The 23744-nt window shown below is 41.2% G+C and overlaps 1 protein-coding gene across 1 annotated transcript; it reads left to right on the top strand.

The window, feature by feature from the left end:
* The first annotated feature begins 469 nt into the window (after nt 1-469).
* On the top strand, nt 470-22964 carry RRP1B (ribosomal RNA processing 1B). Its single transcript, XM_030283393.4, has 16 exons — nt 470-870; nt 4881-4963; nt 5848-5905; nt 6594-6679; nt 7694-7755; nt 9050-9179; nt 10573-10637; nt 11125-11288; nt 11512-11606; nt 12426-12523; nt 12949-12968; nt 13379-13504; nt 14183-14913; nt 17650-17796; nt 18525-18591; nt 19657-22964. Exons 1-16 carry the CDS (start codon nt 576-578, stop codon nt 19845-19847), a joined length of 2418 nt encoding a protein of 805 aa, XP_030139253.4. The 5' UTR covers nt 470-575; the 3' UTR covers nt 19848-22964.
* Nucleotides 22965-23744: the final 780 nt, after the last annotated feature.

Raw genomic sequence — 23744 nt, 5'->3', positions numbered from 1 at the left:
GCCGTGCCGTGGTGCCGCTGGGGCTGGAGGCTCCAGGGAGCGACAGCAAGTTGGGAGGAGGATTGATCTCCTGGAGGGCAGAGAGGCTCTGCAGGGGGATCTGGACAGGCTGGATGGAAGGACCGAGTGGTGGGAGGTTCAACAAGGCCAACTGCTGGGTCCTGCACTTGGGTCACAAGCCCCTGCAACTCCAGGCTAGGGAAAGAGAGTCTGGAAAGCTGCATGGAGGAAAAGGAGCTGGGGTGCTGGTCAGCAGAGGCTGAACATGAGCCAGGTGTGCCCAGGTGGTCAGTAAGGCCAATTGCACCTGGCTTGTGTCAGCAATAGTGTGGCCAGCGGGACCAGAACAATGATTTTGTCTCTGAGCGGGGCACAGGTGAGGCCACACCTCAGGTGCTGTGTCTCTGTGTCCCTCCGTTCGGGAAGGACGCGACACCACTGCCACGGGTGATGGGCCACAGGCTGGACTCGATGATCTCAGAGTTCTTTTCCAGCCGTGATGACTCTGTGATCTGCGGGGCGGTGGAGATGCCTCCCGTGGGTGAGCCCGGTGCCGACCAGCCCCGAACTCCGCGATGTTTCCGTCCCTGCGCTCCGCCTTCCCCGCGGTGACGGCAGAGCCCGGCGCCGCTGACGGCATCGGGCGGAGCGCGGCGCGGCCGGGCCGGGCCGGGAGCGGGGCAGGGACACGGACAGGCCGGGCAGGGACACGGACACGGACACGGACCGGCCGGGCCATGGCTCCCGCGGCCGTGCAGCCGCCCGAGGTGCAGTTCGCGCAGCGCTTGGCCGCCAACGAGAAGCGCATCCGAGACCGCGCCCTCAAAAAGCTGCGGGGCTACATCGGCGTGCGGAGCCAGCGCCCCGGCGGTACGGACCGGACCGGGCCGGGCCGGGGCGGTGGGCAGGGACCGGGGGAGGGACGGGGACGAGTCCCGGGGCCGGTGCTGTGCGGGGGGAGCGGCGGCCCCGGCGGACGGACGGCACGGGGAAGGAAGGAAGGAAGCACCACGTGTGCGCCCTGAGCCCGGCACGCCTCCTCCGGCTTTTTTTTTCTTTTTTTTTTTTTTTTTTTTTCTTCTTGTTGGGTTTTTTAGGGCTTTGTTATTGTTTGGGTTTTTTGTTTTTTTTTTTTTACTTTACCATTTTTTCCATTTTTGCCTTTCTTTTTTTTTTTTTTTTTCCTTTACCCATGTGTTTCACCCTATATAAGCACGTGTCGCCCCGGTGCTGCCGCAAGCGCAGCCCCAGCAGCACCCGGGAGCCGAGGCGCTCGTGGATCCTGGCTCGGGAAGGATCATCTTGGATCGAGGGAGGGTTTTGCTGGCAGCATTAACAAATCCGGGATGGGAGCAAGGTGGCTTGTGTGCTCTCGTTCCCAAGGAACAGGGGCGTAAATGCACTGAAGTGATCCAAAGCTGGAAACTTCCCGGTATATGTTGCATAAAGTTTCGTCTTCTGTTGTTTCTGTGAGCTGATGTTTGTCTGTTTCCGTGACCGGAGGGAATCGAGGAAAGCTACATTTTTCAGCACTTGTGTAATTGCAGCTGGTTCTGTGTAACTCATTTGGGTTACTTGTTACCTTCACTTCATGCTAACAAAGGCTTTTTTCTTCATTTTTCCAAAAATTCTACTTGGAGCTATATATTGGCACCTTAGAACTAAGAGTTCAGTAGTGTCCTTGGAGTCTGAGGCTGGCAAGGCCAGTCTGAAGTCCCTGCACCTGAAAGTGCCTCAGGTGCACAGTTTCCACATGGATGTGTGTTATTCCTACACCTCATATTACATATAATATATATAATGTGATGTATAATCTATATTTTATGTTTCTTTTCTATAAAATATACATTTTATAAGCTGCTTTCTACATTATTCTATTACCATATATTCAAATTATTTATTATCGCATATTACATCTATATTTTATATATTAGTATATATAATGTATATATGGCTTTGGTGAACCAGCCTAGAGCTGGCCTCAGGAGCTAAACTGGAGTGCTGGTTGGACCTCTGTGACTTCCTTGAAAAGACTGTAGAGTGAATATTGTTTCTTGCCTTTCCAAATAGTATTTGACCCATTAGCCACATCTGACAGAGGGAAGGACACCTATAACAGCCTTACAGGGTCAGGCCAGGGAGCCAAACAGGCATTATCCCGTTCCAGGCAGTTAACATAGATTTAGGGATTTCCTGGGCACTAGGACAGTGTACATCATGTACCTCCCAAGGACATTCTGTTTTTTAGCTCTGGCGACTTTCTAAGGGGGGGCAGGTTCAAGCACTGCTTTAGAGCATCATGAAACCATCACAGGGAAATTGCTCAGTTGGGCTATGAACCTTTTTGCATGTTACAATCAGCACACCATGGGATGCAAATGAGTAGGAAACAAGGGTGACTAATTTCCAGAGCTCTTAGATTTACTTGCTGTTAGGTAGTATTGAAACAAAGATTAAGTACTTCGGGCTTGGAGAAAAAGCATGTTCAGGAGAGAGGGTTTTTTTACAGTTAATTTATTAATTAGCAGCCTTGTACCCATCCAGTGTTCTGAGAGGGATTCACACATCAGGCAACCCAGGTAGGATGCCCTGACCTGAGGAGTGGAGAATGTGCTGACTTTTGGCAGAAGTGATAGAATTCACCTGATGTTCAGGGCTGTCAGGTGTTTATTAGGTGGACAGGACTGCTCTGTTGGTCTGTGCTAAGGCTGAGGGAGCTTCTTCACAGAGCCAGAGCTCTTAATTTTCAAGAAGTTAAACTCTGTGGAAGGCATTGAACTACCAAATTAATTGAAGAAAGAATAGTAAACAGAAATAACTTCCAGTAAGAGAGGGCAGATTGCTGGGTGGGTTTCCTATCTGACAGAGCTGCGCTGACTTGGGCCTGGATCTGTAAAGGATTTCTGTAATTTCCACTGAAATGTCCCTGTGTGGATCTGGTCCACTGCAATTATCTAGAAAAGGAAAAATTGTAACAAATTCAATGATAGCAGTGTCAAAGCAGCCAAACTCCCAGACAGAAAGGCTGACAAGGCTTGCATTCAAGTAGCTCTGAGTGGTTGTAACATGTTCATCCCAGCTCCCACAGTACACAGAACAGAGTTACTGTGCAGAGGGACAGTTAGAATTCAAGCCCTAAAGCTGCAATCTTTCTCAGGATAGGTTCAAGGTATAGAAAGCCTTCAGTTCTGGGCACTGTGGTTGTTAATACAATGCATTCAGGTTTTAAAATAACTTTAATGGTTATTATTTGCCAGCTGTGGCTGGGGACAGCACATAAAGCTGAACAGAAAACACTATATTGAAACTACTCTTTTGAGACATTAGGATAAGAAAATTGCTGTAATTTTTGGTCAGAATCTTATGTCAAATTGGCACAGGACTGCCTAGGACACTTTAAAAAGCCCTGTGTGTATGAAAAGCAACCTCATAAAAGTCTGTGTTTTCTTCCCTCAGAGCACAGGAACGGGCTGTCCAGGGCAGTGGTGGAGTTAATGTCCCTGGAGGGATTTAAAAGATGTGTAGATGTGGCACTTGGGGATAGGGTTTAGTGATGGCCTTGGCAGTGATTATCTGAGAGGTCTTTTCCAACCTGAATAATTCTGTGATTCAATTCTGTGAACTCCTGAGCCACATTTATAGGTAGCAGGTGATGCCTCTGTCTGATGCTTCTGTAGGGTTCATGCTGCCAGTAAGGTTGAAACTGCTTCTTACCACTCAGTATGTCACATAGAATTCAGTTAAGAAATGTTATTAATTTTAATATTTCAATAAATATTAATTCAGTGAATTAATTTGTTTCATATTTTATCGTAACAGTATTGTCAAATCTAAAATTAATGCTTAATATTACTGGACATATTGCTTCCTACATAGCATTTTGCCTATTTTCTCACTTCTTTTCTTTTCAACCAAGCAGGCCTAATGTGTCTGCAGGTGTTTTTGTCTGAGTGATAATTGCTTTCAAAGGACTTGGTCCAAAGGGAAGGTGCACAATTTAGGTCTTGCACTGGGTTTCAGACTTTTTGACTGGCAGACCCCTGAGACAATGATCTTTTTGGAGCAAATTTGAGCTTACTGAAGATTATGACCTTTTCAAAGTGATTTTTTTATGAGATTGCTTGGGAATATTTAATAGGCCGTAGTTTGAAAATAGCTGTAGTAGGTCATTGTAGCTGCCTTGTAACAATGTGCTGTTAAAATTTTATTTCACATAAATTTAGCTGATGTAATGAAAAATCTAGTTCTTGAGCAGGTATTAGTGACTTTCCATGTAGTACTTTACTTCTAGAATGTGAAAATATTTTTTTTGCTGTTAAAATTCAGGTTTTACTACATCCCAAGACTAACTGTATCAGAAAAACTTTTGTTATAGTTGCTTGGGTTCTTCGACTATAATAGTTGCTCAGGCTCTTTGACTATAAAGTTTAATGTAGAAATAAATGTGCTGATTCCTAGAAGTTCATTCTATCAAAACAAACCCCTAGGAAGGAGTAAAACTATTGGTAGACTGAGACTTGTTAAAAACAGCAAAATAAAAAAATATCATGTTTCTTGTAAAACTGTTTCTGGTACTCTTATTAAAAACTTCTTTCAGGCTTGGTGTTAAAAATATGCCAGAGGCATTTATCAGAATTATCTCAGTATTCATCTTACCTGTGAATGCTTTGAAATCTTTGTTGTTTCAGTACAAGGTAGAAGCTTACAGTTTCTATCACTGTTCTATGCCAAATTGCCTTCCAATTAATGTGCTTACAGTAGCAACCCAGAGAAAATAACAAAAACAAAGAAGAAAGCAGGGAATAGAGGGAGCTGAATGAAAATATTTTGGTGGAAATGTGTGGTTTTTTCCTTCCATTCAAATTTGTTCTGTACCATAGGTGGCTTCAGTCAGGAAGAACTGCTGAAAATATGGAAGGGCCTTTTCTATTGTATGTGGATGCAAGATAAACCTCTGCTTCAGGTACAGTAACTGGGTTTGTATTTGCTTGAGGGGTCCCTCCAAAATACATTCTAGGGACATACTAATTTAGAATGGAGAAAATTATCTTTTTTTCCCTTCCCCTGCAGCCCATCTGTGGCACGTGCAGGAGAAGAGGGAACTGTAACTCAGTGTTCTGAACATGAACAGATCATCTTTGGAGTCACCTTCTGTGGGGCAGGTGTAGCTGTTTACCTTTCAAAAGGAGAGGTGAAACAAATGCCTCATGAAATGTTGATTTTGTGTAACTACAACAGCAACAGCAGGTTGCCGTTAACTGCAGCTACAACATTTGTGCAGATTTTAGTGTGAAAGTTCCAAATTTCCTTTTCCTTTGATAGTTCAGTAGCACTTCTTCTACTACCAACTTTGTCTCTACTGCATATTTTTGTCAGCTTCTACTAGTTTGTCTCCCTACCTTCCAAAGATACTGGTTTTGGAGTAGCAGCTCTCAGTAACCTGAGTTTTCAGATCACTTGTCTGCATGAACAAGGTTTATCTCACACATAGCTCACACCCCTCCACAGAGACCTGTATGAGAGCAGAGCCCCCTAAGTTTTGCATCATTTATTAATTAAAATGCATGGGGTTCTTCTCCTCCTAATTTAATTTTGTCTGCTGTCAGAAAGATGGTTGGTGCAGAGATCTGGTAAAATGAACAGGTATTGATATCCTTGAAACGTCTCTTCCAGCTGACCTAGTCCCAGTGCAAGGATAGCTGCAGTGCTAAAGGAGCTGTTGAGAGAATGTTTTTCATTTTGAGATGTTTCATGAAATTCATACTTCTTGCTGTTTGCTGGTCATATGTTTAATGAGGAAACCAAACTCTAAAACATGCTACACTAACTATATTTATTTACTTTTAGGAGGAACTTGCAGCCAATATCTCCCAGCTTATGCACGTGTTTCAGAATACAGAGACTCGTAAGTACTATTTAATTACCTAATGCTTTGTAGGGCGATTCCCTCTTTGCTAATTCCACTATCACAGTGCCAGAATAAAGACAGACAGACAGAGGGGTTCTTTTGGTGGTTTTTTCTTTCCTTTTTGTCCAACTGGTCAGTGTGATTCCATTAAGGGAGGCAGGAGCTGCAGGTTTTTTCTGGCTGTTGCAGGAGAAGAGTTGTGTCTTCAGTGGGATACAGGTGAGATTTTTCAGGATAGGTAGCAAAAAAAACTTGTCCCCTTACTTCTCTTTTCTGCATAAAGTGTTCTGTGTATTTCCTGCTCAAAACCAGCCTTGCTTCATGAGCTGTTAAGCCCCTGGTATTCAAAATGCTTATGGAATGGAGTACTTAGTCAATGCCAAAAATGCATGAGTAGAAATGGGTGCAGAATAGATATTTTGCTTAAACTTGTGTGTATATAGCACTAAATAGATACAAATCTGTCCCTGTAATTAAACTTGTTTTTAAAAGTGGTTGTGTGCCTTTCCTTGTACTGTTCTCAAGTTTAATTGATTATTGTACCAGTGTCAAGCCTGTCTTCCCACAGCTCTGTCCCTGTCCCTAGGAGAATCTAGGGAACTGCATCCCTTTCCTGAGATTCTTTCAGATCAGCAGAACAGCCCATGTGCCAGACATGCAGATGTTTCTCCTTGCTCCCTTGCAGGGCACCTGTTCATCCAGACATTTTGGCAGACGATGAACCGGGAATGGAACGGGATTGACAATCTGCGTCTGGACAAGTACTACATGGTAATTACACCTCTCTGGTGCTATAATTAATAATAGGTAATTAATAAGAGGGTTTTCTCCTAGGAAATGTGTGGTGCTGGTGTGCTGGAAGGCAGCTCTGTCTGCACATGCATTGGTGTGTGTTGTAAGAGAAGACAAGGTGTCATCTTGACACGCATTGCAAGAGATGTTTGTTTTAAAGGCTTGCACTCACCAGTGCATGAACCTGAAAGCCAGCACAGTTTATGTTGTGCTCAAGTGCTTTCCCTTCTAACACAGTGATTTTTCTCATTGATATCCATACTGGAATATAAATACTGTCTCTAAGGACACAGTATCAACATCAGTTGTTTTGATCAGACTATTTAAAGACTCTTTTATGACTCTGCACTAGAACCCTAACTTTCCACCAGTAAAGTATCCACTGTAGTACTTTCAGTAGTCAGAATTCTTTCTATAGGAAACAGAATACTAAAACAGGAACTAAAATCTTAAAAAGCATACTTTTGTAAAGAACAAAATCCCATTATCTTCTTCTTTCAAAGAAGTTAATTGCAGGTACATTCACTGGTAGTTTTTCTTTCCCAATATTAGCAGAAGTTATTTCACTAAGTGAAGTGGTTTGAGCCAGTTGAATGTGGCTGTTTTATACGTGACTGTCTCTTAGTGTAATTTTCAAGTAAATGAAATTGTTATTATCATCTGTCCCATATTGTTGTGTCCAGTTTAAGCTGTGGCTTTTCTTAGATTCAGGCAGTACTTAATGAAGAAATGAGGGGTGTGAATCAAGAGAAAGCTGTATAGTAGAAATGATCATGGATTTTTTTGTGCTTAGCATATGAAAATAGTTTGTTGTCTTTTTTGCTTCACAGCACCCTTCTGTTGCATTACATGATAGAAAATCTGTCAAAATGTTCATGTGGGGCAGCTTCCACTTTGTGCTATGTTGACCAAGAAATCTCCATATTAGAGTCACAGTGACTCCTTTACCTGTTTTCATAAACAGCATGTTTAACAGATTTTTGTGCTTTGCAGCTGATGCGTCTGATTTTGAGGCAGTCCTTTGAGGTGCTGAAAAGAAATGAATGGGATGAGGGGTAAGCAGATATCTGAATATTGTTGCATCATAAACAAGTCACCCAATATAACTGTATTCAAATATATTTTCATTTAATAGATTCTTCTTTTCCATAGATGCCACTGTCATGAAGTCTTAACATTAAGGCTTATTTCTTCTTGATATCACTTTGTTTAGTAACGTAGTAAGGTGTTACACATCATTAAATTAAATATATTTCATTTTCTGATGTAGGCTATCAATGAAATATCAGCTACAATGAATCACAGAAGATAAGGATTTTTTTTGTGTGTTTATGGTTTTCTAATTGGCTCTGATGTTTTTTTAAAGTATTTATTTTATTGTGCTTAATCATGGTGACTTCTCTTCTGATAAGACAGAACCCCTTAATTGTAAACTATGCTCCTGTTTGCTGTAAACATCAGTGGTTTTTGTTGTATTTCTTTCATATTCTATTAAAAGGCAAATAATTGCAACCATTTGCTCTGTCTAGAGCTCTTGTGCCACTTCTAAGCTTGTTGTCTTTAAATTGATGAAAAGATTTTAATCTTTTAGCTGTAAATGCTCGATTACCCAGTGTTAAGGTTATCCTTTCTCTGTCTCACCCTCTGAAATGTGGGATGCACAAAGGCATGTTTTTGTGGAAACAGAAAGGAATGCAGAGCTAAAGGACACCCAACCCCTGCTGTTCCACCTTAATTTTTCACTGGGTAAATGCCCTCAGGTTCAAGAGATGAAAATGTTCCTTGACAGGAGCAGAAGGTGTGGGAGGAGGTTTGATAAAGCTGAAGCCCTTCTTCCCACACACATGGTCACCCAAACTGATTTCTGACAAGGTTTCTTATGGCTTTGGCTTCCATTTTTCACAGTGTGGGAAGAGAGGATCATGATTCCTTTCTTTGCAGAGTGAGGGAGCTCAGGAACTGCCTTTCCCTCCTGAGTGGAGCCAGAAGCTGCCTAGCATAACTTTCTTCTCTCTTTTAAAATGCTTTTGAAGAAACGTGTATTAAAGTAAAACTGAAAGAATGTTTATGGGTTTTGAGTGTTTTGAATTTTCTTTGGGACTGGAAATGTTTGTTCTGGGCAAAATTGCAGCAGGTCCTAAAGAATGCTAGGGGATAAAGTTTGGAATATACAAAACTTCATTTTCCTGAAAGATGGCAATGATAGGCCTCAGGGTAAAAAAAGAAGGAAAAAAAAATTGGGTAGCTGTCCATAACTGTAAAGAAGTGGAGTTTGTTTTCAAGGCAATTGAGACATGAGCAATTGAATATTAATATCTTGGGGTTTTTCCTCTGTTTTTTTTTTTTCAGTCTAGTTGAACCATTGCTGCAGCTATTAATGAAAGAAGTTATGGACCCAGACAGCAATTCTCCTACTGGGATAAAGTTCCATTTCATTGATATCTATCTGGATGAATTGGCTAAAGTTGGTGCAAAGGAGGTTAGAAAATACTTTGTCATTTTATTCCTGATGGAAGTTAACTGTGGCATGAAGCATCTTAGAAGAAATGTAATTTCTAGGTTATGTAATTTTTAATGGTTTTAAATATAACACCACTAAGTAAGCATGAAGAAAGTGACTTACTACAAGTTATGCTTTTACTTTTGTTCATGTCTTTGACAGTGGGAATATGGTAATTTCTCTCAAGTTCCTGAGTACTGCTATGCTGCTCCAAACTGAGGTTGGAAAAATAGTGATAGAATAGTTAGACTGTTCTCATTTCTTTTTTTCACAGGGGACTCAATGTTAATTTCCCTTGTGTGAGCATGTTTTCCAGTCTTTGCTTTTGCAAAGGCTGACATAAAGCCTGCTCTTGGCTCAATAGAGGAGGAAAGTGAGCTTTCACAGTTGTCCAATATTTGCTTATTGTTGTCTTTGTATTGTGCAGTTTACCCCCCACATCCAGATGTTTGTTTTGCTGGTGACATCTGTCTTGCTCTGCTGTGTGTTGCTGTGACAGTTAATTAATGGCCTTTAATTTTGGCTGCTGTTCCAGTGGTGCAGAGTTTTGCAGCAACAAAGCCAAGGAACATCTCTCCTGTCCCTCCACCCCTCCTGCTGCCCCATGTTCATCCCAGGCTCCTCCTCAGTTATCTCCCCTTGTCTCTGGCCATTGATACTTCTCCTTGAAATGGACAAAGCTGTCAGCACTTTTCCATTCCTATTCTTTGCAGTCAGTATTCAAACCAATCCTGCCTGCAGGTTTTGAGGTTCTGGATTGTGGGTCAAGAGAGAGATGAAGTCTGCACTAGAGAAATGTGGGCACTTGAGTCCAAATCATTTCTGCAGCTCCACAGTCACACAGCTGTAGCTAAGCCACTCACTGGAAGCCTAGAGAGGGGAGTGAGTCCCCCAGACTATTTGAAATCACAGATGATGTTCATAAATTGGATTTTGAAGGGAAGGGCCTTCATCTTTAGCTGTACTGTAGCTGAGAGAGTTTTGGTGCAAGCAGCCCAGTTAAGAGAAACCCAAATCCTATTCTTGTCTGCTACAGACCTTTGGGAAAGTCCACAGAATTATTTAAGCTTTCTCTGCTTCATGGTTCCTTATCTAAAGTAAGAAGCTTTGTTGTCTTTCTGTACTCAGCAGAATAAAGTCTGCAAGGCAGTCAGTGTTTTGATAATACTTCCAGGGAATATCTGGAAGTTAGTGGTAGCAGTGTAACAAAAAGGCCCTGGATACCTCTGCCAGTTGGAATTACAATGTGCTGAAAGACTGTTAAAGAAAATCCCCCAACACCAATTCCTGTACAAACACCAATGTTCAAGGAATTTCAGTGTACACATACAGTATTTTGTGTATTCACACTTTTTTCTTTCCAATCAAACAGCTCACAGCAGACCAGAATCTCAAGTTCATCGAACCTTTCTGCAAAATTGCTGCCAAATCAAAGGAGTAAGTTTGATGAAAGGATAAATATTTTTTAAGAATCAAGGAACTCTGAATATGGTAATAAATGGATCAAAGAATCATAATTTCAGATTGTAGAGAAAGAAGGGTATTTTACCAGCAATGTGCACAGTTATTTGAAGATGTGTTTATCAAAGCTATAGATAGTATCCATAGATTTATAAGAAAGGTTTATATCAAATTTTGTTGGTTAATTTGCCGATTTATCTTAATTTTTTTAATGCATTAGAGCAGCTGAGCTGCTTCTTTGCAGGTCAGCATATAAAGAGTGAAATTTAAGAGGGGCACGTTAGCAGGACACCGCTTGGATTAAAGGGGTTTAGGGAGTATCAGGTTGACTTTTATCATCTGAAGAGCTCGGTGTTCTTCCACATTTTTTCTCATCCATTTTCCTTCAAATTCCCACTTTTTAACACGAGAGGGAGGGTGTTTCTGGTCTGCCTTTGGGCTCACCCAGCTCTCTGTGACACAGCCGGCGTGTTCTCCATGCTGTGGCCACTGGTGTCTTTGAGATGATCGTGGATCAGTCGCCCTTCGCCATCGAGGACCTGATGAAAGAGCTGGGTACCAACAGCGATGAGGAGAATGTTTCTGAAGAAGGCAAAGAGGAACATGAAGAGATGCTTAAAACCAAAGGTAAGGAGGAAGCTCTAAATTGCCCTGGTAAGAGTTGCTAGGATGAAAGAACCTGTTTATTGAAAATAAATTTCTGCTCTGAACCAATCACACACGTGTTCAGGGTGTTGTAAGGATAATTGTGTTTTCCTGTCTTCCCTTCAGATGTGCTTAATAAAGCTTGTTCTTTTGGAGTCACTTATCTCAGACAAAGCATTAATATTCAGTCTTTTTTCTATAATAGCAGACAGATCTCTGTCAAGAAAATCAGCACAGAACTCTGAAAAAACAGAGGATATCAATGAAAATGCTGATGATGGGATTGGGACTGTTCTTCAGGTTTGTGGCTCTTTTGCTCTGTTACTGATATTTCTGCTCTCTTTTTTCCCCATCCCTTTCAAGAGGTGCAGAAGTAAAGGGTGTTAATGGATAAGCATGTTATAAAAATTTTAATCTCCTGACTTATTGTAAGGTGGTATATATGTAATGTCTGTTCTGTGAATGTTAGTAAAATAAATCCATGTCTAAATTCCTCTTTCCTCTCTCCCATACCTTCTGTTTTCTGCTCCTCCCTTCCTGTTTCAAGACTTAAAAAATGTGTGTGCTAAAAGCCAAGTCAGTGAGGGTGAGGAAGCAATCAGTCTAATTTTCATTGATCATGGGTGATGGGATACATAGGAGAGAGGGTTGTATGTTAAAATTTGGGTTTTCTAAATCCAGGGCCAGTGCAGTGTAGTGATTCTGACAGATCCTCCCATCAAACACACATGCAGGTGGATACACTTCATGGATCTGTGGCTTTTAAGCAAGAATTAGGACATGGCACACTTGAAATCTGATATTTAGCTAAATATTTATGGGAGTTTTGAAGTGGGTTGGCTTCTCTCTTGAGAAATCAGGTTAGGAACGTTTGAGAAAATGATACCAAGTTCAGCTGTTCTGTTTATGAAGCAGCCATCTGTACAAGTCAGCGTGTGAAGGGGGTGTAAATTTCAACAGAGGAAAACATTTGGGTTTAAAGGAAGTGTCTGTTTCAAGATGTGTATCTTTACAATTTACCTATTGAACTTACTACTTGATATATTCCTAACATGAGTTGCACTGGGTTATTTTGCATGGATAAACTAAGAACAGCTGTGTTGTACTTTCCTCCAACAGTTTGATTACAAGGCTGTGGCTGACAAAATCTTTGAATTTGCAAGCAAGAAAAATACACCTTCCCTGAACAGAAAGCGGCTGTACAAGCTGGTCAAAAAGTGAGTTCTGCTGAAATACACCTTGTCCTAAGCACTTTGATTTTCTTTCTGCCCAGCCTGTCTTGTCCTGACACCGTTGTCATGCTGTTCCTCATTGGTACCAGCCAGCTGCAGCCAGCTGGGGTTTATCTGCACAGGGTGGGTTTGAACTGCAGGATGAGACATCAGGTTGGGTGTGATGCAAGGAACAGATGCAGGACAAGTGTTAAATTGTTGTTTTCTCGATGCTTTTAGTGATTTTATTTGAGTAGGGGGGTACTGAGGTAGATCTCTTCTGGAGTTTATAACTTCCTATGCAAAAAGATGTTGTTCCTGTTTTGACAGACCCATAGGAGTGCAGTGATGCTGTTCTGTTAGTGTTATTATTGGTACTGAATGAGTAATAATGTTTTGGTTTTTCTTTTCTCCCTTCCTCTCACCTGCAGGTTCCAGGACTTAGCAGAAGGTAAGGACTGAGCAGCAGACAGAGACAGTAGTTACCTTCCATTAAATTATATATAATGTTTTCATATAATGTGTATAGAAATTATTTTTTCCTCTTTTTTAAATGTGCATTTTAAGAATATCATATTGGGGGTTTTGTGGGTTTTTTAAATCTCATTAAGACACATTACACATACTTTGGAGATGGCCAAATTCCTTTTACAATGTGAGCAACCCTGTACTTTGTCCTTAAATGAAAGGTTATTATTTTTACCTAAACAAATATGAATGGGTTGTATGCTTTGCTTTAGGGTTGGGTGAAGAAAAAGGAGTTGTTTTTTCTTTCTGTGAGAGTCATGCTGTATATGAACAGTATAACTATTCATAGAAGTAGGACTCTCAGTTTTCTGATACCTTATCCTTGCTCAACAGGAATCTTCCCCCAAGATATTCCTGAAGATGTTTCTACAGACGAAGATGATGATGAATCCGGTAGGCGAAAGCGAAAGAAAAAAGCTGTCAAGCCTTGGCAGCAAAATGAGCTGGAAAAAGTAAAAGGTAAGGCAAGATCAATATTTGCGAGAGAGACAATCTGCAGTGACTTTTGCAGTCTAGTAAAGTGTCAGATAAAAGCTCTTCTGAGGAAGGCTGCATTATTGTTCAGGATGTGCTGATTTGTATCCTGTTGTGACAAGGGTTAAATGTAAAATTCAGTTCTCATTGAAAGTGGGAGGATTTCTCTTCCCAATTCTGAGGCAGATATCACCTCAAAAATAGTCAAAAGCAGAACTGGAAACAGCTGTTTGCATTGCTCCTTTGAGCAGGTGCATTTACTGTAGGAAGGCAGAAACATGTCAGTCTTAAAACAAGGTGAGTCTTAGAATATAAAAATGTGGGGATGTTGGAATATTCAACCCCTGAGTTGCCCGTCTGATGGGCTTAACGGGTGGGTGATAACAACTCTTTTTAGGGATGTTGCTATGAAAAATAGGGTTGCCACAGGGAATGGTTTAGGTCTTACCTGTGACAGGGCAAAATTATCAAAATATTAATTAGGCCAGATGTCATCAGACTGCAGTGTCCTGAGCAGATGTAACAGTAAAACTGTTGTGCAGGCTGATAACAGGAAAATGTTGCATTTTTTTAAAAAGAACAAAAATAGAAGAGAATTCAGTTGTTGTAAGTACCTTTGTGTTTGACATGTGTGCTATGGCATTCTTTTTGGGATGGATTTAGAGGATAAAGAAGAACTGTCAAGTGAGAAGGTGCCATCAGTTTCCCAGAGGAAGAGGAAAAAAAGGAAGAAGAGGGACAGCCTAAGTGCTGATTCTGGAACAGCTGATGGAAATTGTGAGGAGGGAAAAGCTGAAACATCTGGATCCAATGCTTCTAGCCAGGAAAAGGTGCCAGAAAATAAAAAGGAGAGGAAGAGAAAGAAATTGCTAGTAAATGAGGCCAGTGAGACCACAGATGTAGGAACTGACACCAGAGAAAATCAGAGTATCTGTGAGCAGAACAGTCTGACTGACGCAGAACAGAGTAAAAAGAGTCAGTTGAAGAAAATTAATCCAAAAGTGCAGAATGCTCCTGCAAAAGCAGTGTGTCAGAATGGACCAGCCACTGCAGCAGAGGATGTCAGCCCTTGTGTCACACCCTTACCTCCTAAGGCTGTGAAAAAGAAGCAGAAAGCAGGAGCTGTCCTGGTGAATGGGGATCCCCCTGTGCAGCAAACTGACCTGAAACCCAGCAAGGAAGGTTTGCTGGGGGCCCTGCCAAGAAAGAGTGAATCTGCACCCTCCAGAAAGGTCACACTGAAGACAAAGACAAAGTTAGTTGGTTTGGAAGGGATGAAAGTCTCCACTCAGAATGCAGCAACTGTGAAAAAGAAGAGAAAAGTGAAAGAGGTCCTAAATTCTGTCGAAGCCAATGGAGTTCTGGAGACTGTATGCAAGAAAAACAGGAAGGTGGTATGTACATCTCATTCTTTTCTTTTCTCTGCCTGCTTCAGGAGCTGCCAGGCTCATTTTCTGATCTGGCTTTAGCTTTCTGAGCATGGGGCTGCATGGGCTGCTTGCTGATGTCATCATGCGTTGTCACCAAAAAAAAACTTGATTGCCCAAAAATCCACAAATCCACACACTGCTACAGTGTCACACCCCCTCTGTGCAATGACACTAAATCCTGTGCCAGCCACTCAGCTGGAAGAACCCATCTAGCTGAAAAATGGGATGTTAGGGGCAAGATGGTGTTGTCTTTTTTGTCTGGTTTTTTCTTTGGTGGGTTAATGATTCTTTTGCGGTGAGTCTCTGTTTGAGCTTTACAGCATGCTCACAAAGGGCATCAGATTTTGGCAAATAGTGAGAAATGGGAAGATGGAACATCCCTTCTGCAACAGCAGCAGCACATGAGATTAGGATCAGCTCCTTGTGAAACTGCCCCCAGCAATTCCAGGAGTGGCTTCTTCTGCTCGCTCACTGCTCCATCTTAAAAAAAAAAAACTGATAGGACTGCCCGGGAAAGTATTTGGGAAAGGGAATAGATACTGAAACACGGGAGCAGAGAATATGACAGTGTGACCTTTAATGGCTGTGTGATCACATGTATGAATGGTTGTTTTTTATAAAGACAACACTGTGTTCACTAGGAAGCTCCAATGTTGTCTTCTTCAAAAATGTATGCCTTGCAGTTTGAGATCAACCTTTTTTGATAGTGGCTAAGAGAGAGAGCAGGTGTTCTTCTCTCTCCTGCTACTGAAATTCTTTTTAACTGCTCATTTCTCATGTGCATATTCACCCTAACATATTCAGGGGTTTACTTACATTCTTGGAAGTCTTGCTGACAGTCTCACATTGGTGGAAAAAAAAATTCTTAAAGTACAGATGAGATTATGAGTACAAAAGAGTTAAAGCTGCATGTTTTGAGCCTATGAGCTCACTTCTGTTTGCCTTAAGTTTAAAACTGTAGGATTAGTTAAGTAGTGCAGCCTTGCATATGGAGATATAACTATCCAGTCCTTCACAGGAGAAAAAAATCATATTGAAACTTTGCTTAAATAGTAATAAAATAACTGACATTTTCTATTTTTTGATGATAAAGTGCTGAGAGGGAAGAGCCAAAAGGTTTCTCTCTCCCCATTATTCAAGCTGCATTTCTCTCACTGTGAAGCTTCCAAAGTAGGAATCATTGTCTCCTGCCTCAATCTGCCATGTTTCACACCTGTTTTTTCTTTGCCTATCAAAGCTTAATTTCTAAGAAAATACGATTATGACACCCCCATCTCTTTCTGTGAGAGTTTGCTGCAGGTGACCAACAGGTTCCAAGACCTGTGATAGATTCAAGATAAGAAGCTCCTGCAGACTTCATAGAAGTGACTTGTTGGCACAACTTAGCGTAGGCACTGAGGGAAAGGCAGCAGCACAAGCCCAGCACTGGCCTGTTGGCTGCATGGCCTAATGGGTCATTCTTCATGTGGAATTCCAAAGAAATTGTGGCATTTGCTGTTTCTTGCTCAGTCCACATAGTTTTGTGTGTGTGTGTAAAAGGATGGAGACAAGAGAAGATGCTTGGAAGCCAAGTTGGGAGGAGAGGTTTGGAGACAAGGAAGGATACTTGGAAGTTGAGTCAGGAGGAGAGGGAGAATACTGATGGAAGAAAGAAGAGGGCAGGGTAAAGCTAAACTGCACAAATGCAGAGGAAATTAAGCTTTGCAAATTTTGTTTTCATTACTTGAGAAATAACATGTTGTTTTCTTTCCTTGGTTTAGTTATGTAATCTTGGCCTTGTGCCCAGAAATGAGGAGCATGTTTTGATTCTTGATTTCAAGGACAACACACACCTCCAGAGAATTAGCTTCAAATATTCAGAGGAAAGAGGAGGAGAAGGGAAAAAACCAGACAAGATCAGCATTATTTCAGAGTTGTCGCCACAATTCAGAAATTGAGAAGTCTTGTGTTTTTTCCTTTTATTTGAAGCAGAAGTGATTTTCAGATCAAAAGAGGCCATATCTGCTGTACATTTTCCACAGTTTGTCAGTGAATACCTTTGGAATTCCATGTCTGTAGGTTGATAAGAAGCATAACTGAACTTCCCCTCACCACAGTCCACAGATAACAGGTTAGAAAACTCTGCCAGTGCAAGTCTTAAGAATTGCCTTGTACTGGAGACAAGAATTGCTTTAAATACCAAAGAAGTATGAATTTTAGTGAGCAAAACCAGTAGCACTACACAATAGCTGAATTTCTGAAAGTATAGTCAGATTTCATACTCCATTTTTTTCTTCATAGTCTCCACCTTAGCCCAAAGCTGTGTTTGTTCATGAGTTACTTATATTATTCATGCAGAGGTACCACAGAATAGTATTTACTTATGGTGAAGGGAAAAAAATGATCACTTGTGTGCAGGAGAGCTGGATGGATTGCAAAATATCCTCATGCACATGAAGAAAACATGTTTGTTTGCACTCTGCTGGGCTTGGCAGATTTATTACAAATTCTTCCTTTTGTGCTTTGCAATGGCTTTCCTGTTTCTGCACAGAGCTTGCCTTAAACTTCTGCTTTCAGTCATGCTAACTGCAAAATTACCTACTGGGAGCTAAACATGATGATTAACTGATGTGAGTGTGTGGTCAGCACTGGTCACTGCACTAGGTATTATTTAATACAGAACTTTGTACTGAAGCATTTTTCTCTTTCCCTCCTTGACAGGAAAGCAGTGCTGCTCTGTCGCCATTAAAGAAAAAGAAAGCGAAACCAGGAAGTGATTTTGTAAAATTTGAAAAATCAACTGTACCAAAGGCGGTGTTCTTCAGGAAAGCCAGAAGCACCATCTCCTCCACCAGGACACCCATGCAGGTGAGGTGATCTCACAAGGGGTAGCTGAGTCTGGGACCAAATGTCTTCCCAAGCAAGCTCCTCATCACTCGTGCTGTCTTTTCCACTCAGTCTTAGTCGGCTAACATGAGCAGATATAACTGGAAATGCTGATGCTGTAGACAGTCACACATGGCTCCAGAGTTTCAGAAAATGAGTTATAGATGTCTCTGAAATCTCTTCTTTCTTCTCTGCTTTCAGCCTTCTTGTTGAACACACACCATTCTGAATCTGCTCATTTCACAAGAAAGCAAAAATAAAAATAAACTGGTTTCAGTCTTGCAAAGGGACTTTGAGCCTCCACTTCTTCTTTGTGGACAGTGGCAACAGTGCAGGGCTTCAAAAGTCTGCCCTCTTCTCTAGATCTTTTTAACATTTGAAGCTTTTCAAGTCCTCTTAGCAGTTTGAGGCCAGAGTGCAGAGGGGCCAAATCAAAAAATTGTTTTACACACAAATATCTTCTTGTTTGTTGCTGACTTATGTAATGACATTAAAGGAGAGTATGTGATTTCTGCACAAATTGAATATGTTTGCTTTTGGCTAAGAAAACAGTGCTGTCTTAGCAGCAGTCAGTGCTGGAGGACTAGGGCAATTCTAAGCAAGATGGAAGAAGAAGAACACTGTTTTACATTAGTGGGGTGCAGATGAAAGAACTCAAAGCATTGCCACAGAAATCTTATTTTATTTCATATCTTTATTTTGCTTTATAGCTGAACAAACTGCAGACACCCAGCTCCAAAAAAGTCACATTTGGCTTGAATAAAAACATGACTGCAGGTGAGTGTGGTATGTGTGTGTGTGTCCACAGTCTCTGGTAACTGAGGAATGGGGAAGTGGTACACACTCACGCATCTGTGGAACACCTCTAAAACAGGATGGTTCTGTTCCTTTTTTGTCTCAGTATTTGTGTTTAATTTACAAACCCTCCTCAAGTTCCTTTCCAGAGGAGATGGTAAAGTTTAGGACATTCAGCCCTGCAGCTAGAGTTGAGCAATTCCAGGGTGCTGCATTAGTGACCTGCAGAAGGAGCCTCATGGATGGAAAACTGCAGCAGGGTGATGAATTCACCTTCCTGAGCTGCCTGGTTGCAGGGCATGTGGAAACACATGCACTTCACAGTCTTCATTGCTTACTTCTGTTTACCAAGGCAAAGATGCTGACATGCTGATAAAATCAGACTTTGTAGTAGCAAAGTTTGCTTTTTATCTTGGCTGCTTGTGGCTTATTAATGTTCATGAGTAGATAAAGGTCACTTCCCTTCTGTAAGCAGGCAATGTTTTCCCTGTTAAATAAATATCTTGCTCCATAGCACAGTATTATATTTCATGTATTCATTTAGCTACTTTTTAACTCTCTGAGGTGTGCAATAGGTCAAGTTCAAATTGAGAACAGCATATTTAAGTAAATGTCTTCATGTTAATATAACACAGTTGAACAAAATGAAAAATAAATGCCTCCCTGCTAGCTGAAAGGAGGGCCAGGAGGCTCTAGAGCTGTTCAGCAGACAGTAGAGTTTATCCACTGTCATCTTTTGAAGTCCATTGTGGTGTTTTTCAAGATATCTGGAACACTTGTGTCTGAGGAAAAGGCCTGGGATGTCTGGTGGTCTGTGGAACCATGGGGAGGGTTCACAGTGGATTGCAGCAGACCCTGTTCCCCAAGGGGCTCTGCTGAGAGATTTGCTTCACCACCATCTCTTTTCTCTGCCAAGGCTTCTGATCCTTGCTGGGCTTGAGGATCTAACTCAGGTTTCTAGGGCTGGGAAATTCCACAGTTGATTGACAGGCCCAGTTATTCCAGGGGTTGCATTTCTTTGTAACTTTTTGGCTTGTTTTTCAACAGAATTTAAAAAGACTGACAAAAGTATATTAGTGAGCCCAGAAGGACCCTCCCGTGTGGCTTTCAATCCTGAACAGAAACCTCGTCATGGGGTGCTCAAGTCACCCACAGTGACCCCAGCAAAAGAGCCCCAAATGAAGAGACCATTTACAATGTCAGCTAAGAAGAGATCAACTGCTGTGGACTTCTTTTAAACCAAAAAATGTGGTCTACTTTTGTACAGGACATTTTGCTAACCTAGAATGTTCTCTGGATGGTATTTTGAACTTCTTTATTTTTTTAAGTTAATACAAATTGTATATACAAAATTCTGATTATGACCTAGGTCATTGCTATTTTGAAACCACTTCAACTCTACCTTGAAATACTTGTTTTGTCTTTTTACAGAAAAGAAACAAAATCCAATCTCTGCTCAGGTTTGGTCTACAAAAAGTATGATCTCTGCCCATATCATTCCCAAGAGACTTGTCCGTTTAATTAAGGAATGTTCAGGGTTTGATTGTTCCCAGTGATTTTTTATTTTTTTGAGCCAGTGTAAGACAACTTGCACTTCATGCTGTTAAACTGTTTTTCATTAGACAGAGTTAAAATTGGGAAAAGGTAATGAAATTTTAAGCCTACTTGGTCGTGTGTTTTAAAATTCTCTGTCATTTTCCACGTGTCACCCCTGGCATCCTGTTAATTCTTCTGGAAATAATGATTACCTTGTGTGTCTGTTTAATAACAGCTGGACTTGGGTAGCTTTGCAGCTAGTAAGTGAGTTTTCCGAAACTAGGATAAGAAACCCTTAGCTGTTGCTCAAGTGGTCACTGGTGCAAATAAACCTTCACAGCTGATTGCCTGCTGAGTTGTGGACAAGTCACCACATTATTTTCAGTAATGCAAGTGCCAAAGCTGGCTTGAGCCTGTCACGCTGTGAGCTGGCTCCTTCTCTTCACTGAACTGAAATTCCTGCTCTTGCACAGCAGAAGTCTTTGATGTTTCCAGGACTTCCCCCAGGCCCCTCTTCTGCCTTTCCTGAAGGTCTGACAAGTCTCCTGGTTTTCTGTTTTAGCAGCTGGTGTCACCATGTTGTGCCAGAGCTCAGCCCTCATTCAGTGCATGAACCTCTGCCTGGACTGAAGTGAGCTAGATAGGTGTAGTGCATCTTTGGGTAGCACATGTCTCTCTGAAAGCTTTGGTGCCTCTCAGTACAGGGTGAAACTTTACAGCCCATGCAGCTTGGTTTTGGTCTTGATGCAGAATCAGATGTCCACTTGGCATTTCTTGGGAGTTCAGTTTTTACTTGGATATTTTACTACTACTCTGTGTGCTTGTTTTTAATTTGCTCCTTTGGTAAAGATTGAGGCGCATTGCTGCAAGAGATCATTTATGTAATCTGAATGGGAACAGTGAAGGGGGGGGAGAGTAAATTAAAATAAAACCTTTTTTGATACAATTGGAAGATTTGAAATCTTTCTTTGGAAATTTTCCTTATGTAAATGAGGCAAAGGCTTTGCAGCAGATCTCTACATTAGAGCTCAACTTTGAAGCACAGGCTGGTGCCAGAGCACAGCTGTTCATGAAGCTCCACAGTGGTTATTCCTGTGATCCTGCAAGAGAGAGGGTGAACCTTCTCTTAGGATAACTGGATTATCAGTTAAATAAACTGATAAATGTTTATTTAGCTACTTCAGCCAGCAGAAGTACATATTTACATACTTCAGTGCTGTTTTTTTACCAGTCCTTGAAGTTGTCTTGTCCTTTGCCAGATTACTCCTCAAAAACAACAGTATTGAAACTCTTATTTTGTACCTCAAAATACTGGGGTACTTCCAGGTGGCTGGTTGGTCTCAGCTGCTCAATTCTAACCTGTCCCAGTTCTCTCACTAAGGTTATGACAGTCCATGGTTTGTGGTACTGCCAAAACTCAATTGCTCTTGTCTTCTCTCATTTACAGTGAAGGACTGAATTTCATTTGGTTTTGGTATTGGTCTAGGCTGTAGCTCTTTCTGTGATCAATAAAGAACTCTGGAGAATACATTGATAAATGAATGATACTCGTTTATGCAAGTATTGCTCATTTATGTTTTAAAAAGCTCATTGTATATTAGCATAATGGATTTTGTTGACAAGATGATGGTAAGTAGGGTGTAACAGCCTGTTCACTGTGTTGTACTGTTACTTTGTCCTGTGGGTGAAAAGTCTCCTGTGAAATAAGCATTAACCCATTTGTATGTGCATGGTTGTGAATGCCTCAGGTTGGAGATGCCACATTCCTCCAAGGATAGAGATGAAGTCAATCACTCAGTGGATCTGGTGTGCACAGAAAAATCCAGGATCCAGACATATTGGGGTTTGGTTTTAATACATGTAACTTATTATGGAAATGTATTGATTGTCTGGGACTTACTCTGTTGATTATAGATCCACTGAACCTGTTGCTTGTCCAACTCTTTTGTTGCCCACAGTGTTAAGTGGAGAGGGCAGAAAAGGCAGTCAGGTTTTTATCTAAACTTTTAGTGATATGATTGCTTGTTGCAATGCATCCATAATCCATCTGTGCCATGAAGCTGGTGCAATGTTTTGTAAATATACCTGGGAGGTGGGTATTGTCCTCAGTGGTGTCTGGAATTTCATTCAGAACAACTTTACAGACAAAATCCAACCACTGTCAATGCAGTTTACTCAGCATTGTTGGGTTACATTTGAATACATTACCCAAATTATTTGGATAATGACAATGCCAATAAACATAGAAGACAAAAAAGAAAAAAAAAAAAGCAACTTGCACTATCCACTGCCCAGTGGTACTCTGAGGAGAGATGTATTGGTAAGAAAAGAGAAAGGAAAAATCATCTGACCTATTTGATGTCACTTCATGGTTTTTTTCAGTGTTATTTCAGCTCCCTAGCTGCTAGCCATGCTCTGAGTCAAAAATAATGTGGCCTAACTTTTAAAGGACGGTGGTTTTTAAAGATTGTCTCTGTATTTTTGTTACAAATCTGATCAACTTTGTCAAGCTCTAATAGCTTATAATTCTTCATAGCTTCAAGAGAATTCAAAAGCACAAAACTAATTCAGCAAGGCAAAAATGTGAAATTCTATTTCAGCTATTGGATATGCACAATCTCTTACAGTCAGTCTGTCAAAGCTGTGTGACTTGGAAAGTATCCAGTGCACTTGGTCATGAATTACCTGCACTGAGATTTCATTACAGGCAGGGAAAAAAGTATAATTTTATGTTCCTCTGCAAGAGCATTGTTAATACAAATGCAATGTCTAAGCATTACATCATTTAATCTAGTCCAATAAACCATATTTTTTGTGGATGTTGTATTTGGGTAAATCTGTGAATTTGGGAGGTTGGAGAGGATAACATCTCGGGGGCCACTTGAAAGCACAAAGGAAGTTGTTCTTGCTGGTGTGCACCTGCTATCTGTCTTTTATTTGATATGTATAAAGGGCCCAAACTGAAGAAGATTCAGACACTTTTGGAGTAGGCTTGAGACAGGACATAGCTGTTCATACACCTTGAACTTCATACCTTTGGAATTGGGCAAGAGATAGCAGCACCTAAAAGATTGCTCAGAAAAAATTAGTAGATCTCACTCTGTCACGGCTTGGTGATGAAAATTGATAACCAAAGTGATATGTGGCAAAATGTGCACTGCAGAGTTCTAAGATAGGTGGGATATGGACACTTGGAAAGCTGTTGGCCTGCTTGTTACTCTGAAAGAATTTCTGTACTGACAAATCCTGCACAGGGTGCTGCAACCCCACCTCAGGTAGTGGCAGGCCCTGCACCTGCTCAGGATCAATTAAAATTAATCACAGTGTTTTGCAGGCACATAATTTTAAGGAATGCAGAAATAACTACTCAGATAAAGAAAACTGATCTATCCCTACCGGTGTCACTGGTAAAGTTAAACCATGAATCCTCAGATAAAACACAAAAAGAGTTCCTTCAGAGAAAAGCTGTGTAAAAGAGGCTGGCCCAGAGCCTGTGCAGCATCCCAAGGGAGTGACACAGGGTGGCTTCAGTATGGACATGTTACTGAAAGATGCTGCTTTTCCAACCGTGTTTGATCCTTCGAGGGAGCCAGACTGGG

Source organism: Taeniopygia guttata, chromosome 1 (genome assembly GCF_048771995.1).
Source record: "Taeniopygia guttata chromosome 1, bTaeGut7.mat, whole genome shotgun sequence".
In the NCBI taxonomy this organism is placed as follows: domain Eukaryota; kingdom Metazoa; phylum Chordata; class Aves; order Passeriformes; family Estrildidae; genus Taeniopygia; species Taeniopygia guttata.
The sequence above is the reverse complement of the archived record's forward strand: the minus strand, read 5'-3'. Positions and strand labels throughout refer to the sequence as shown.

Bases quoted from the DNA above. Each gene is read 5' to 3' on its own strand.
- RRP1B (XM_030283393.4), top strand. From the start codon at position 576: ATGTTTCCGTCCCTGCGCTCCGCCTTCCCCGCGGTGACGGCAGAGCCC. The intron at 4,964-5,847 runs GTACAGTAACTG...ATTTACTTTTAG, and splicing joins AAGATAAACCTCTGCTTCAG to GAGGAACTTGCAGCCAATAT. The intron at 10,638-11,124 runs GTAAGTTTGATG...TCTGTGACACAG, and splicing joins ATTGCTGCCAAATCAAAGGA to CCGGCGTGTTCTCCATGCTG.